Below are 18270 nucleotides of genomic sequence, written 5' to 3' on the forward strand. Positions count from 1 at the left end.
GATTAAATAGATCACTGTTTCACCAGGGCTACACTTTCTCACTCTCCCTTTTTGTTTTTTTGCCAGAGTGTGGATATTTCTCTTTTTTTTTTTCTGGCATTTTGCTTTTTCTCAGGGATCTAGCCTCCCTTACTGTTAAACAAGAAAGCTCTGAAGGATTTGGCACCAAAACCACTGGACTTATGCGTCTCTCCCTGAGCCAGTTAGTGGTTTGGCTGCATGGAAGGTGCAGTGAAGCTTTGAATGCTGGCTGCTGATCATATCATTAGCAGGATATTTATTTGCTTTTTGTTTGCCAGAAAATTCCACTGGGCCAAAGGTACCCATTTTCAGTAGAGGGCCAGGGAGAAGAGCACCGCAGTACAAAATCTAGCAGCTAAAGATTACAAAGTTGAAGTACAGAAAATTACAAGGACACTGCAGTGACACTTACAGAGAAATTACAAAGGACTTACAAGCAATAAGTATATACAAGTTGTTGATTTAACACGTATACTGCTTACACTATTGCCAACAGTGATCTAGTCAGACATCTACTATTATGGGGATGCTTACATATACAACTCTACTTTCCTGTGTTTTTTTCTTTTTTTATGATTTCACCTTCGGATGTGTTTGATAAACCATGTAAGAAACATAGTATAATGACTCCTGGAGAAGCACAGTTTAACTGCTATTCATTCATATTTTTATTTGCAGGTTATGACATCCCATTGGACCATCTTTGGTTAAATATTATGAAACATGAAACATCAACTGACACTGAAGGAGAAACTGTGCAGCAGAAAGAAATTTCTTGTACTTGTATGAGAAGTAAGTACTTTTTAACTGAGTATTTACACTTACAGGTAAAGGTGAGTTAGAATTTTAGTGGAACAAGATAATGTGTTCTCACTTAGGATAGCTGTATCAGCCCTTTAAAAATATGAAAATATTCCATTTCCAGCAGAGAGCAACACATTGGGCCAAGACAGATAAGAACCTTTTTCTAAAAGTACTATAAAATAAAAGTTAATTCCACCTCATGCAATCAGAAAAAACAACTCCGGAAAGGAAGCTCCTGCTAAATAACCACATCCAAGAACACCACTGATGTCTGTTCCTAGGAGGGTGTTATCAATATTGTAATTTGCAGGGTGTTAGTCTTCCTAAAGGATATAATTATGCATTTCTTGCATTGAGTTCTAGGTCATGGTTCTGGCACCATTTATTTGTCTGTGTCAGACCCTTATGGAGGATATCTACATATTTGAGGGATTTCATGATTACACTCAGTTTGCAGTCATCAGCAAATTTGGTCAGCCAAAGGCCTTCTACATTTACCTTGACTTCAGAGAAGTATACTTCAAAAGAAGAGGTTCCAGCCCTGTGGGGAACCACTGGTAACAGGCCTGTTGGCAGAGGTGGAATCCTTCACCCTAATTTCATTTGTCCTATCCATGAGCCATTTGGCTAAATATAAGGTGACATTTATGCCTAAATGTGTAAAGTGTATCTGTAATACCTGATTGAGGTATTGTGTCAGATGCCTGTGCCAGGTTAAGGTAGGCAGTATGCACCTTTTGCCTTCATCTGTGCCTCTAGTGACTCTTCTCAAAGACGTCCACCTGGTTTAGTAAGTATGAGTTGCCCTTGACAAAATCTAATTGTAGTAGTTTGTGTCTGACAATGTCCTATGTCCTTGTTTATCAGATCCATGGTAATTCTTTCCATGGCCTTGCATACAAGACTAGTCAGACATATGGGTCTGTAGTTCTTTAGGTCTGTTGTTGAGCCCTCTTTGGGTGGAGGGATGACCGTTGAAGTCTTCCATTCCCTAAGGAATAAGCCTGTCTAGAGGCTGTGGCTGAATAGAGAATCTAGTGGGCCTAACAAGTCATGTTCCAAGCTATTTAGGTGGCATCCTGGGATATTACCAGGACCAACTGGAGTAGTGTTTTAGCTTTGGAGAGTGTAGTGAAGAACTGTTCTTTAGTGGTAGTCATGGAAGAAATGGTAGAAGGTATTTCCTGGGAGTTATACAGGGATAAAATTGGAGCTAAATTTTATCAGCCAGCAAATGTGCTGCATCCTCTGGTTCTCACTATAAGGAGTTCCATTTACTTTTAGTACAGCCTACTGCTAGGTGTTCCCCATAAGGTTACTGTTACTCGTCTGGTCAAGATAAAACAGACAAACATTTGTGGGTTCTGTTCAAGCAGCTTTATTACACACAAACACATCAGAAATGAGGCTTTGTAACTTAAACTTAAACTTATAAACAGACTGACTACCACACTCATACATGTTAACACTCTGGCTGTTCTCTCAAAGTGGCACTGCTACCTGCACATGGTCTGTATTTATGTGCATGTGCTACATCTGGAAATGATTCTTAAAGGTACATACACATGCTCTGATCAACATCCTCCTTCTTTGAGAAATAGTCCTTGTACGAAATGACAGTAATCAGTGACATCTAATTTACAGAAATGATCTTTTGACATGCAGTTATACAAAACTAGTTATATGACATGCAGTCATACAAAATTAGACACATATAAAACAATTATGCCCAAGTTGCTGTGTATTTTACTGTAAGTCTAGAAGTATGACCGGATCTTGTAACATGTTGTTGTGTCTTTCGGCTTTTCCTGGTTAGGGGCCGCCACAGCGGAACTCCGGTCCGCTAATGATTGGCAGTAGATTTTTACGTGCCGAGTTGCCAGCCCTGACACACAACCTTCAACGAAGGTACGCCCATTCACGCATGTCTCCACACAGAAGACGCTCTAGCTGAGAATCGAGCGGGACAATGTCTTACTGAGAGGTGACAACGCTACCGCAGCACCACCACCGCAGTACTACTGGATCTTGTAACATAAAATTCATAATTGGATCTAGCAATGGGGACTGTCTTCAAGAAATGTTCAACTTTGACATCATCAGGAATGGGAATGGATACTGCAACATGTTCCTCGGTACGAACATTGTCGGGGTTGCTCTGAAATCTAGAGTCTATATTACAGGTGCAATGCTGTGATATCAATTCTGATACAGGAAGAAGATTTCTCCTGTATTCTATACCCTCATATTCCACTAAGTAGGATCTCAGCTTGTACATATACCTCTCACTTGACCAATTTGGTCAAAGCCTTTGGTCATTTGCATCCCCACTGTCTTTCCTTCTTTTAACGGATGAAGAAATCTGCTTATTTTATCATAGCTGGACTTCTGAAAAGAACGCTTCTTAAAAAGTTGGGCTTTGATTGCTCTGGTGTTTTTAGCATTAGGCACCAACAAACTAGAACTGATAGGCAAGGTTGATCTGGTTTGCCTAGATAGAAGTCTGTGAGCAGGCAAACCTAGTAGGTTGTCATGGGGTATATTTCTGAGATTAAGTAAATTCAAGAAAATATCAGTATTGTCACGTTTTGACCTCTCCAGTAATTGCTTTGCACTCTGTACTGCACGTTCAGCAAGGCCGTTTGACTGAAGATATTCAGGACAGGTAGTAACATGGATAAAGTCCTTCTCTTTAGCAAATTTCTGAAACAATTGACTGGTAAACTAAGAACCATTGTCAGAAATAATTTTATGTGGACTACCATGGACTGAGAAATGACATTTCATCATAGTAATAACAGCACTGTACATTTGGTTTGGTAGCAAAATTTCTCAAGCCAGTTTGAACAAGAGTCTACCAACACTAAGTAATACTGACTGTTCCACTCAAATATGTCAGTTGCTACTGCTGACCAAGTTAGTTCAGGTATTTTGCTTAGCTGAAGTGGCTCTTTTTGCAAATGTGGCTTAGTACTGCTAAACAAAAAGAAAACACTTCATGAATGTCTTTTGCTAGAGAAGGCCAAAGTACTAGTCCTCACGCCCTTCTTTTGGTAGAATCGGAACCTGGGTGGCCATGATGTAAAATCTGAATGTATTCATGTTGTAAGGAAGTAGGAACAACAACTTTTGGACCTTTGAAAATAATACCATCTTCAATCAGCATCTCATCTCTGTATGGAAAGTAAGGTTGTACTTCTGGCAGTACACAGTATTGTTTTGACGGCCATCCTACATTGATGAAGTGGTTACGCTTTTGCAAAATTGGATCAGTTTTTGTATAATCGCTCAGCTCATCAAGTGTTTTGGTAGAAAAATCAGCCAGATAAGGAAGTTTACCCTTGTATAGATCATTTTGAAATTGTACATTTGCAAGTTGAGTATCATTATTTGTAGTCTTGCTGGAGCAGAATGCATGGGCATCTTTAAAACAGTGACTAGAGGCTGATGGTCAGTTTCTATCTGGATTGCTCAACCATAAATATAACCATGGAACTTTGAACATGCGCACACAATTGCTAAAGGTTCCTTCTCAATTTGAGTGTACCGCATGTCAGTTTGGGTAAGAGTTCTAGATCCAGAGGCAACAGATCTGCCCTCTTGAGCAGCAAAGCAAGGCCTCTCCAGTCGGGTCAGTACAGTTTTTCTCATGTGAAAAAAATGAAAAGACCAATGGTTAGACCACAGCTGAAGATAAAATGGAATAATCCACGTCAGGAAATAAATCACTTGCAGCTTCACAGTAGTGCCCTTTATAAAACCAAAAGTTGTAACTGAGATGTAGTAGTCAAGGTAGGAAACGGTTCACTTTCAGTTTCACACCACTTTATTAAACAAGAGTAAGCGCTTTCGCAATCTAAGTCAGCTGATCATTTCTTCAGACTCATAAAAACAGTTAAAACATTGGTATTTAAAATATGGTTCAACCAATGAAAACACATATAGAACTATGACATAGACTAATTAAAATTGCATACATCAGTACATTAATTTGCCTTATATTCTGCATAAGATGAAGTAAAATATACATATAACAGACACATTTTATGTAATAATCCATATTGCTTAATGTTTTAGTGGTCGGGATTTTAAAAAAGGTTTCAAGGAAACAGCATTGTTCAATCCAGGAGACCTATCTGCCTGAAGTAGTAAAATCCATCTTTGTTCGGCTTCCTCTACCTTATTCCTTATATCACCTCCCCTCTTACTTTTATTTATTATTTCTAAAACCATGAAATTAAAAATATGTTTCCGATCTTCTTCTTCCACATGTTTTGCTAAAGCACTTGTGCCTTTTTTATTTGTTATATCTCTAAGGTGTTCAAGGATACGTTCCTTTAGACACCTATTGGTCTTGCCTATATAAAAGGCATACAAAAAACTTCCCAAACACTGTCTTATCTGGTTTCATAATTCTCACATAAGAGGAACTCAAAAAGTTAAGTATGTCCCTTTCCTCTCTTGAGACATTGTGTTGTTGGAAATTACCATGCCTACTACTAAACAGTGAGTTCCTAATATCAATTTCGCACATCTGTTCGAAGAAGGACCAAATCAAGTGGGTAGGAGGGTTATAAACACTTGGAATATAGTAATCATTCTGGGTTGGTAAATGATCACCCATTAGTAAATTCAAATTCATTTTACGAACAAAAAGTTTTAAATCTATTAAAATGTCAGCTATTTGGGTGTGTGCAGTTGGAACAGAAGTATGTCCCTTTGATAATAAGTCAGCCATCTCGGACGATATAGAAAGGTTAGAGCTTTGTTGGCAATTGAGGCTGAATGCCTGCCAGTTTCCTGGCCTGAATGAGTGTAATGCGATTATGTGTGTCCTACGCTTGAAAAATCTGTTAAGGTGAATTCTCATTTGTATTTTTAGATTTGAGACTCTGAGACAAGTCAAAACTTTATTTTTATCTATTTTTAACTATTTTAACATTGTTAGTTATATAAAGTTTAACATAATTCTTTACTTGGAGATTTTTTATACATTTTTATATTTACATTTGTTAGTATATTATTTTTATATTTTTTATCATTGTTCATTATAGCATTATATTTTCTGAGTTGCGACTGGCATGTATATGAGATTTTACATAGGTAGAAATTAAACAAACAATATATAAAAAACAAACAATAAAAAATAAAGAATTAACTAGTAGTTGCAAGTCTCACCAGTAGGGTGAGCTCTCTGCGTAGTACATGTGTAAGTGCGTGACTTCAATGTGATTTCAATGAGATTTGGGTGCTATAAAATGCTCTAGTAGATTATTAACTTAAAGTTTTGTTTCTGATGAAGTTGGATACTTAAATCTGACGAAAAGTGCATGTTTAAAGAGAAGCTTAAATAAATATTTCAAACGAGGTTTCAGAGGGTGTAGTGGATTTTTCACGTGGTGTTGGAAGACAGTGTTTGGGAAGTTTTTTGTTTACCTGTTTCAAACCATTTTCAAGGCTTGTATATAAAAGGCTAAGTATGACAGACAGTGCAGAAGCTGAAATAAACCAAATTTTGTGTTCTGCAGTCAGCATAAAAATCTATATCAATTATAAATCCTAGTGTAGAATGTTTATACGTAGATTTATTATATAAATAGTCACATGCTGTACAATTTCTGCAAGGAAAAGTCCCCTGCCCATCAGATAGGATCATTCTTTCATTGTTTTTGGATTTATAACAGAGTTGCCTTTTTAAGGACCTCTTATTTCTAAAAGAAAAGCTGGGTCTATCTTCTAACAATTCTCTCAAGTCAGGATCCGACAATAAAACATTCCAATTCTTCTCAAAAATATTACAGAACCTTCTGATGTCACTTGAATAAGTTATAGGGAATCTAACTTTAAAATCATGACCTTCCTTGCTTTTAACATCTTCTATAGTATTTGAGAAAAGCGGTTTACATCTCCCATCCCTATTTTCAATAGTATATTTAGAGCTTTCATTTATGTCTTTCTTACTATAACCTCTGTTTAAGAAGTCTTTCTTTAATATAGTCATTGTCTTCCCAAAGCCTTCATCTGTATTATGTAAGCGGCTTATTCTCATATATTGTCCTTTCACTACATTTTTGTGTACAAATGTTGGATGCATACCAGTCTTATGTAAGATACTATTTCTCCATGTAGATTTTCTATACATCCCTGTTGCAAGTTCGTCTAATGCTGTCTTCTTAACCAAAACATCTAGGAACTCAATAGAGTCCCTGGAATGTTGACTAGTAAATCTTAAAAATTCAGTGGTGCTATGTAAGTACTCCACCATCTCTTGCAACTCTTCACTAGTACCATCCCATAACAGGAAGACGTCATCTACAAAACGTATATACCATACAATTTTGCCAGCATATTTATTGCTAGCACTTAATACATGATCTTTTCCCATGCAGCCAATGCTAAGTTGGCGAAGTTGTTAACACAAGTACTGCCATGCCCATTGCTACACCAACTTTCTGTAGATAAAACTTGTCATTGAATATAAAGACATTATTTTCTAGGACAATATCAAGCAACTCACATATCAAATTAATCTTAGTGCTTTGAAAAACTTGTTTCAAGGTCAGAATGTCACGTATTTTCTCAATACCCCATTTATTCGGTATCATCAGAACAGTGAAGTGACATCCATTGTCACAAACATATAATTTCTATTAATATTCTTGGTCTTATTATATAACAGTCGCAGAAATGCCTTTGTATCCCTTAGTATAGTCTCACATGATTTTAGCTTTTGTTTTCTTTCACAGTTTTTCTCATGTATCTGACTGACAAAGACTTCAAGTAAGTACAGCACTTTTTATATGATTTTGACAGATGCAGTCCTACCTCTTTAGACATACATTGTGTCTTAAATTGGGCATGCAGTTTATTTTAAAATTGCTACTACACAGGTTTCCCTTTTCTGTAACAAGTACAGATGGAAGCATTTCTTGCTTCAACTTGCTTTGTCATCATATGTTCTTACTTAATTGTCTAACATAACATTTCTAATGAGAAAGACTATTTATTGTTACAGCTGCAGTTAATATTTACATTATTATTACTGTTGAATAATTCAGAATTAATGAAAGTTTGCAACTTACAAAGTAATACAAAAGCTTAATAGAAACTTCATATAAAAATCTGCAGCATGCATGTGTAAAGCACATCTGCTCCTGTCATTCATTCTATAGACAATGTATGAAGTAGAATAATATACATTTTCTTATTCTTTGTTTCTAGCATATATGTACATTTTATAAAACATGTAATTTACATTCTGCTTATTCTTTACACACATAGTTTAGGAATGTTTTGATAGAAGTGGAAATTGCTGATTAATACACGTTTTATGTAACTTCTAATAGGAGAGTCATTCCCTGCTGTTACAATACATCAGAGTGTGTCAGTGTGTGACCCTAGTTCCAAGCTGCTGTGACCTTTTCATTCTATCTTTATCCTGTTAGCAAGCTGAGCTTTCATTTGTAAAAACCACTGCAAAGTCTTATAGCTGGTTTACATCTGTCATCTGACATCTGATTATTAGAGGAATTATTTTCAATATAAATATTTATTCATATTGATAATTATGCCTTGATTAAGAGAGGAATTAGTTATAAACACTATATTATCTTGTCTGATGCCCTTTAGCCAGGCATTGTATTTCCATGCAGCTTTGCATTATTTTATGTCACTGGCATTCACGTAAAAGATTGTTCACACATGATGCTCAGGGAAGATTTCATAATGCTGGTGTCTCAAGATTTCTGTAACACCCTGTAATTCAGATTGTTGAAGAAGCACTCTCCATCAGGCACAAATGGAGCTCTAGCAAGATAAGGAATTCAGGAATTGATGGCGGATCCAGAATGCTGATGACTGTGACACCCCACCACCTCCCCTGTTGGTGTCTGAAAGGTACCTGTAGACAAAATTCTAAGTGCTACACATACCTTTGTCTTCACAGGTATGGGTTGCCCTTGGTTTGCCCTGGCTCTGAGTTGAGGAAGACAGAGGTTGCAGAGTTCCTGTAGTGTTTCTGTATCCACCCTGTAGGACTCTGCAATTTCCACATCATTTAGATTGAGATAACGTAAATTGGGTCTGAATACTGTTCACCTTCTTGTCTTGGGTCTATTAACAGCAGCATCACCAACATAGACTTCACCATGATGTCCTTCAAGAATGCAACTGCAGTCATAACATATGGGTTGTCCTGCCTCAGGCAGCCCTCGGTCGGCCGGATTCCAAAGTCTGGGTCCGGCGCCGGCTGGTGTCGCCCCTCTCACGTCAGAGCGGCTGGAGTATAAAGGCATCGGCCGACGCCATCTTCCCCAGTCTTTCTTGCCGTGCGGTGCCCGAAGCAGAAGCAGTTCGCAAGTGTCGGTCGGTCAGCTCCTGTGTTTTCAGTACGAAGTCATCTAAAAGCTAAGTACCTGCTAAACATTTTTCTTGCCTCAGCCGATGTCAGAACAAATTGAGAAAGTTAATAATTGCTTGTCTTGTGGTAAACAAATACCTCATAAGGACTTCCATTCTTACTGCCTTCCTTGCCTGGGCCCAGACCACGACGTCTCGGCCTGTGCTTACTTTAATAAGCGCACTCTCAGGTGCCGGGCAGAATTTGCCGAAGACTTTTTTGGTGACTCTTTCAAGATATTATGCCGTCGGATCAACCGACAACTCAATCTACCAAAACGAAGGACCAGGACTCGGCATCCTCGCCCGGCCCACCACCGATGCAACTCCTAAATCCTCCGCTTAGTGCTTCGGTCCCTTCGAAGCGGTAATTCAACCTCTCCAGGCCGCATTGACAAAGGCACACGTCCTTCGGTCTCGGAGACCTCGGTGCGGTTGTTGATTTTCTCCCGAAACCGAGTTCTGGATCTACTCCGACACACACCCATTCCCGTAGGCAAGGTTACTCCCTGCACGTGGCTGCAAGGCCTCCTGTATCCATGTCCATCAAGGCCTTTTGCACGTATAAGGCAGCCAGCCAGGCCAAGGCCCATCCTAAACCTGCTGCTCAGGCCCCTTCTTCTGATAAACAGATCATGTCTCTTGCTGCAGATCTTATTTCTCTTATCAGGGGTCTCAGCCTCACCCAGACAGAGGTTCTCAGCCACCTGCAGAGAAAAGGCCCAGAACTGGAGCAGGCTGATCAACCTCTCTTCCGGATGAAGCCTCTGGGGATTCTGGAGCATTCAGATACCCAAGAAGAATCCTTCCAGGCCTATGAGGACTCTGATGCTGAGGAATCAATTCCCTCTGCCTCCCCTCCAGAGGATTTCTCGCTTGTTGAAGTCCCACTCTAGGAGTGGGAACATTATTTAAATGGCAGGGTCAGGAATTCTCTGATTCCAGGAAAAGGCTACGATACCTTCCCTCAAGCTTCCCCAGCACAGACCTTTAGCTATTCCTCCAGTTATGGATGTTTTGGATGATGTTTTCTCCTGACTCCAGTGCTAACCTGATTCTCTCCCCCCTGCTCCTGTCAAGCCAGACAGATATTATATAGGTCCCTGACACTCACAAACATCTCTTTTAAGGCCCACTCTGTAAGATCTAGAAACTATTTCACAGGGCCCCAAGGGAGTGGCTACTTCCACTGCCAAGAATCCACTGCCAGCGGATAGGAAGCTAGGTCCCTGGAGAGATGGGGTAAAAAGTTTTTATACCTCCTACCACCCTAGCCATGAGGTCACTTAACTGCCTTTTTCATATGTTTCAGTACCAGGATTTTTACTGATGATTTACAGAAAAAGTTAGCCTCTCCAGAGCCTATTGATAGAAAAGCATTACTGCAGGATCATATACATAACACCCCTTGCAGGTTAACAATCATTTTCTTCAGTGTGGTTATGATGCATTGGAGGCTTCATGTGGTGTGGGGCAGCCATGACTGGGGCTGTGATAACGTGAGACATGCTTGGTTAAAAGATCAGCCATTGCCAGACCATGTTAAAGTAAAGCTTGATGCACCTCTGGAAAAACAGAAGCTTTTTGGTGCTAATGCACAAGATGTGTTGAAGTCCATTGAGGAAAAAGCTAAATCAGTACAGACAGTCAAAGATTTCCTCCAGGTACAACCACCCAGGTTCAGCAGAAACTGGCCTTCTCAAAGCCAATTGGTCAGCTTCCCAGACTCTGACAAGTTTCAAAGGGGAAAAACAGGCATGCCCGAGGTAGAGGGCAATACTGAGGATCCTACAGGGGCCGCCAATGGCAACCTCCAAATCAAAGAAGTGGCGCTGGCAGCCCAGCTGCACCACAAGGACAATCACAATGACTGTTGATTCTCATACCGCCTACAAGGCTCAAAGAGAAGCTCTTTGGGCAGAAAAATTATCCTTATTCTCAAAAACTGGCATATCTTAACCAAGGACAACTGATTCTGGATTTAATAGACAAGGGTTACAGATTCCACTTCCATATTCTCTTTACCAATAACAGACAAGGCATGCCAAACCTGCCACATCATCAAAGTGCTGGGCAGAGGCACTCACTCAAGTTTCAAAGCTGTTAAGTATAAAAGCAATAGAAAGGGTTCCTCCTCAGGAACAAGGCCAGGGATTTTATTCAAGACTGTTCCTTGTTCCAAGAAAAGAAAACAAATGGAGGCCTATACTGGACTTGTTCACTCTAAATACTTTTCTCATTGTGCCAAAGTTCAAAATGCTGAAGTTGCAGCAACTCCTTCCCATGCTGGGCAAGGGGTCTTGGCTGGTCACTCTGGATCTCAAGGAGGCATACCTGCATGTCCCAATCAGACAAAGCTGCAGAAGATACCTCAGATTTCTTGCAGGGACAGAGCATTATCAATTCTCAGCATTGACGTTATTTATCTACTGCCCCAGAGTGTTCACGAAATGCCTGGCATCAGTAGTGGCACACTGCAGACTCCAGGGATTCAAATATACCCTACCTGGACGACTGCCTCATTCAAGCAGACAACAAACAAACCTTAATAGCAAACTTGGAATATGTCATTCAACTACTGCAGGCCTTGGGATACACAGTCAACATTCAAAAGTCAAGACTACTGCCATCCCAACAGATTATTTTCCTAGGAGCCAAACTGGACACAGAAACTCAAATGGCCTACCTCACAGAGGTGAAACAACAGCAGTTACCAGAGTACTCTCAAAGGCCTAGTAAAGCTCTCCCAGCTGACTGCAAGGAAAATCCTGCAGGCCCTGGGGTTCATGGCATCTTGCATTCTTCTGATACCTTGGCAAGACTTCATATGAGAAAGCTGCAATGGTACTTAAAAGCTTATAGTCCCAACACAGCCAAAGCCTAGAGGACGTAATCCCCACTCATTCCATGTCTGCAAAAAGAATTTTTGTGGTGGCTCAAGCAAGTCAGTTAAACGAAGGCATGTCCTTCAACAACCTCAAGCAGGTCAAATGATTACAACAGACGCCTCAGATCATGGATGGGGCACATGGAGAGCAGATGCATTCAAGGTCTATGGACACAAAGGGAAAGACATCTGCACATAAACCAAAACAGATGTTGGCAGTGATACATGCAATCGAGACTTAAATCACTACAACAAGGACATTTGCTAATAAGGACAGACAACACCACTGTCATGTGGTATATAAACAAGCAGGGAGGCACTCATTCTATCCCTCTGCAGACTAACAATGATTCTCTGGGAAAATCCTGAGTCTGAAGATACATTTGCAATCCCAGTTTGTGCCAGGCAAGGACAATGTACTGGCGGACAAGCTGAGCAGAAATTTCTTGGATCCACACGAATGGATGCTGCATCCTCACATTTTCTCACAAATAACAAAGACATGGGGAAGACCGACGAGATCTCTTTGCTTCTCACATGAATCATCACCTGGAAAAGTTCTGCACAAGGACCCACCATTCTTCTAGCCTGGAAACGGATGCTCTCCTTCAGCTGGAATTCCTAAAAATTTATGCATTCCCTCCTCTACCTCTGCTGACCAAGGTGATACTGAAGATCAAAGCAGAACAACCAACAGGCATTCTGATAGCTCTAGACTGGCCAAGGCAACACTGGTACCCATTGCTGTTGAGCATAACTTGGACCAAACCATGGCCTCTGCCCCTGTGGCCCCTGCTTCTAACACAACACAATTACAGGACTGTCCATCAAAACCTGAAAACATTGCATCTGACAGCCTGGAGGTTACCATGACTCCTTCCTCTATCACTCTTTCCAAAAAGTTCAAGAGATCTTACTGGAAGCACGAGACCTTCCACTAGAAAAATCTATTCAGCCAAGTGGAAGAGATTCAGCATCTGGAATGTCAACAGGGGTCAGGATACAACATTACTGAGTATACCTCAGATATTGGAATACTTGGCAGAAATGTTTCATACTGGACTCTCATATTCTTCTATAAAGATTCACTTCCTCAGCAATCTCAGCAAAATACAATTGTGATCCACCAGTGTTTTCACATCCTTTGCTAAGACAGTTCCTAAGAGGGATAAAGAATATCAAACCTCCCAGAAAACAGCCAGTACCTGCATGGGACCTCAATTTCGTTTGAAAAATTAACTCTTCCCTCCTTTTGAGCCAGCAGCAACTTCAGAAATGCAATTTCTATCATGGAAAACGTTTTCTATTGGCAGTCACATCTGCAAGAAGAGTCTCGGAGATACAGGCACTCATGGCAGTACCTCCCTTCCTCATTTTTCATCAGGACAGAGTTTCTCTAAGAACCAATCCTACATTCATGCCAAGAGTAATTTCCAGGGTATCTCTAAATCAAGCTATTCACCTGCCTACTTTCTTCCCCAATCTGCAAAACAGGGGGGGGGAAACTGCTGCATACTCTGGACATACACAGGCAACTGCGTTAATATTTGGACAGAACTAAGGCCACCAGAAAGTCTGACCAACTGTTTGTAGCCTATGCTGCTGGAGTACAAGGAAAAGCAATCTCCAAACAAACAATTTCAAAATGGATTGGACATTGCATCAGATTCTGCTATTCTTTCCATGGAAAAGGTGTGCCAGCCAATATTAGGCCACATTCCACCAGAGTTATAGCCACATCCACAGCTTTCCTAAGAGGAGTGGCTACAAAGGACATTCTAGAGGCTGCTACATGAAGCTCCGTGCATACATTTTACCAAGCACTACAACCTGCCCTTATACTCCAGATCCCGAGCAGGCTTTGCTTCGGCATTCCTGCAGGGGATTTTAGCTACACCATCCCTTTCTTAGTTCCATCCACCCCGAGCTTGGCTATGGTATTCAACCCATATGCTATGACTGCAGTTGCATTCTTGAAGGACATAGTACAGTTTTGTACCTACCATAAATGTAGATGTCCGATAGATATGCAACTGCAGTCGGATTTTCCCACCCTCCTACCCCTCTGCAACCTTCTTTATGGGTCCACTACCCCTTCCTATTAGCTGGGGGTACCTCCTATGGTGTATCTGTTTATTACTGTTGTGCAGGTCTGGAATTGTTTATCCATTCACCAAATTTAGCCTTCCTAGGAGGGCAAGGCACCTGGCATCTGGGCAAGAAACACTGAAGAAGATGGCCGGCCGATGCCTTTATACTCCAGCCGCTCTGACGCCGGAGAGGGCGACATCAGCCGGCCGGACCCAGACTTTGGAATCCGGCCGACCGAGGGCTGCCTGAGGCAGGACAACCCATATGTTGACAACCCATATGTTATGACTGCAGTTGCATATCTATCGGACATCTACATTTATGGTAGGTACAAAACTGTACTTTGCATATACACATGAATTAAAGCAACAGCAGCCCTTAATGTTCTTTCTGTGTAGACTCCTTTCCGTGGTTGTATTCCAGTAGGTTTGGGAATTCACAGAGAAAACCAGCGCATAGTACATACTGTTGCTTTATAGCTTGTTGAATAGCTCCTGCAACCTGATTGCTTAAGTTAGCATACACATTTTTTAGAAAGTTTTTCACAATATGTATTTTCAGATAGATTTAAACCAACAGTATTATTTGTAACTTTGGATGTCACCTTTAGTATTTACAGCAATACCTCCAATGACATTGGGTTAGAATATGTTAGGATTATTTTTTAATGAAGAAAGAGCGATTCTAATGAGATAATAATGAGATGCACAATGCTATTAGAATTAATTCTTGAGTAAAAATAATGTAGCTTTTTATGAGTAATTCTTACTATTTACAAACTAGAAGGACAGTGTTAAGTAATAACCATCACGCAGAACCCATATGCCAGCCTCGTAGCAGGCATATTGGGAGAAGACCTTCATTATGGACACTGAAGATGGGAAGTCCATAAGATGTCTTCCTGTGGGAAGGGGATAGCAGGAGGAACCTGGAAGTCGTTATTAGTTATATTAACAACACTGCAAACTTTTTAAAGTTTTAAAGGTCTAGCAATGAGATAGAGTTCCTCAATGTATGGATATACAAAGAGGGTAATGAAACATCGATGTCCATGTATAGGAAAAGTTGCAGAAACAATCGTCTTTTGCATCGCAATAGCATGCATCCTCCACATATGGTTATAGAAATACCGTGGTTAAGCAAGTCACGTGACTGAGGGTAATCTGAGGCTTAACTAGTCAAGATACTAAGTTTCAGATTGTGGTTAGGGAATTTGGAAAGTGCATTTCTAGATCGAGGATGGGCTGGTCAAAAGATGAATGTAAAAAGCATATATAATTTATTTTTATTTATTTTACATTTGTTGACCGGGTTAGTCTTTATAACTGGATATATGTCCATTTTCAGTAGAGGTCTTCGGGGAGAAAAAAGCTCTAACATCAAAACAGTTACAAACTACATGATACAGTACACTTTCTGTAGACAATACAGGTGTATACATAGCATCTTAGAAATCATCATGAGAAATAAAATTTCTTTAAAAAAAAAAAAAATAGACAAAACAATAATAGAAGAAAACAATTATTTAGAAAGCAGTGACACATTCCTAAAGTCTAAGTTGGATATGCATCACTAAAAAGTTATTTGTGCAAGGCAGTGACACATTCATAAAGTCCAGACTACTAACATCATCATATCCTGTAATAGTTTGTAAGAAGGATGGAATTTATACCGCCTCAAAATAGCTTAATCTGTTCAGATCTTCACAGAGGTGTAAAGAATGAGATGGAACTTAATGTAGCAGTGTAAAAGAAATTAATATTTAGTGTGAGAACATAAAGAGATAACAGGAAGCTGATTTACTCTAGCTCATAAGTAGTACATGGGCATAGGCCAGTGAGTTGTAAGGTATAATTTGAGTTTTTTTAAATAGTGGAAAGTTGTGGTGAAAGAGATGAGTTTACAGGGAAGTAGGTTCCAGGTTTTTCCCATTAGTGTTGGAGAACAGTGAATCCCTGCTTTATTGTTGGGTTTTTGTCTGATACCAGTAGTTTATTTGCTGAACGTAGGTTTGTAAAAAGATTTTATATACCGGGTGATTAGACTGAGTATTCGTGTATTGCTGGGTTGATAAAGGGTCTTTATGGGCACAAGAAGTTGGTGGAATTGAATCTGGATTATGCAGCTCCAGCCAACCTAGCTGTTTTAGAGATTTTGACAGTGGTGGGTTCTGTGTAAATAGGAGCCAGTGGTACAAATCTGGTAAATGTTATTGTAGGAGGTTTCCCAGTTTGTTGAGGTTGAAAGCTTATATAATGAGGAGACCATTCTTTAAAAGGAATAAAGAAGTGAATTCAAAAAACCTCAGATAGACATGTAGTGATGATGAGAGTCATAATGTGTTAGAATAACTATTCCATTCCTCTAATAATAATAAGATGTGGTACAGGAAATTATAAATAAAAATTGTAAATATTCCTAACAGTGAATGAGAAAATAGAGTATAGTAGGAATCTGACACCAAAGTTATTCCTATATAAAACACGTAAGTCATTGAAGAGATTAATATTATGCTACAAGAAGAGTGAGGGACGTACAAAGTGCACAATCCACAAGGAAAGGTACTTTTCCTTGTAGAGGCTGCAGTCAGTCGTGTTCATATATATGCCTAGTGGGTTGTATAAACTTCATACATCCCAACACACAGGGGAGAAATATACACTTTTGAACATTATGCAGATTGTAGGTCCCATGATGTGGTATATTTAGCTGTGTGCATGAACTGTACAGCTTTCTATATCGGAACGACTAATAGAACCTTAAGAGAACGCGGTAAGGGAACACATCGCTACTTATAAATAGAGAGGATGAACGCAATGTAAAACTGGTAAGCATGTTATTACCTAATGATCTGACATAAGTTTAAGTTTCTTGTTGTAGAATTGGTCAATAAGTGTTAGACTTTGGAAATTTTTAAAAATCATACTGAGAAGGTAGAGCTTCAAATGGATTAGATTATAAGTGGATAAAAATAGTGGGCTTAACGTATAGGGGTTTTTTGAAGACCTTCTCTATTAGATACAGACCTCTGCAAACACTGGAGTTCCCCTTGATATATAATAATAATATTGTGTAGGTAGGTAGGTAGGTGTGTGTGTGTATATATATGTATGTATGTATGTCTATATATATATATATATATATATATATACACACACACACACACACACACACACACACACACACACACACACACACACACACACACACATAACAATAATGTGTAGTAGATCTTGCTGTTTTAATGTATGTCTAAAGGGGATGATAAAGTTGTGTATTCAGATTTCATTAGGTTTGATCTTAACTTATTTGAGAATTGTACCAAGAATGCTTTCAACATCACGTGTCCTATGATGCAGACTTCTTTTGTCTTTAGTGTATGCTGCCTAGTCATTTGGCAGAAGAGCCCCTCGGAAGAGGAAGTGCAAGAGGAAACACATTGACTCACCTGAGTCTATCACATCGGACACAGATCTGGATGATTCTGAGGGTTCCCCGTTCCCCTTCTGAAGATGTCTCTTTTGCAGACATTCTGGAGATCCTTAAACAGAGGGGAAATTGGCCAGCCCTCAACCCTTCGAGGCAGAATCTGTGTATCTTGAGGCGTTTGGCTCTCGTCCTTCCACCTCCTGGGTGTCCCCCCTTGACCCCTCATGCAGGTGGTAGCTAAGAAGGCATGGGCGGCTCCTGATTCAGTGGACCCCACTCCCAGGAGACCTCCAAATTCATCACAGCTCCATCAGACAAAGCAATTTTTATCGAAAGGAGTTTCTGTGGATGCTATGGTAGTAACTGCGCCACAAAGAAGGAATTGGCTGATCCTTCAGTGCCTGTCCATCCACCTAACAAGGAATCTGGGTCCATGGACAGAGTACGGGAAGTGGATGTTCTCCTCAGCGACATTTACCATGCGTTCGCTGAATTACCTGTGCCATTTCACTCGCCTTCAAAGGGACTTGGTCAAGGAAGCGAGTGAAATGTTGAAGGACTTCCTACTGCTGCGGGTTTCAAGAAAATGAACACGCAGCTGGCTATCCTTAATTCCATTTCCAATCCTCCATGCGCCTCCT

General features: G+C 40.0%; 1 protein-coding gene across 1 annotated transcript in view; it reads left to right on the forward strand.

The window, feature by feature from the left end:
* The window catches only part of LOC122797944 (zinc finger protein 808-like), a 665304-nt gene that overhangs the window by 122643 nt on the left and 524391 nt on the right, over positions 1-18270 (forward strand). Inside the window, exon 3 of the mRNA XM_044066464.1 lies at positions 700-813. Coding sequence (XP_043922399.1) covers positions 700-813 — 114 coding nt within the window. The remainder of the gene's footprint in view (positions 1-699; positions 814-18270) is intronic.

The sequence above is a fragment of the Protopterus annectens genome, chromosome 3.part1 (assembly GCF_019279795.1).
Source record: "Protopterus annectens isolate FY-2018-M chromosome 3.part1, PAN1.0, whole genome shotgun sequence".
In the NCBI taxonomy this organism is placed as follows: domain Eukaryota; kingdom Metazoa; phylum Chordata; order Ceratodontiformes; family Protopteridae; genus Protopterus; species Protopterus annectens.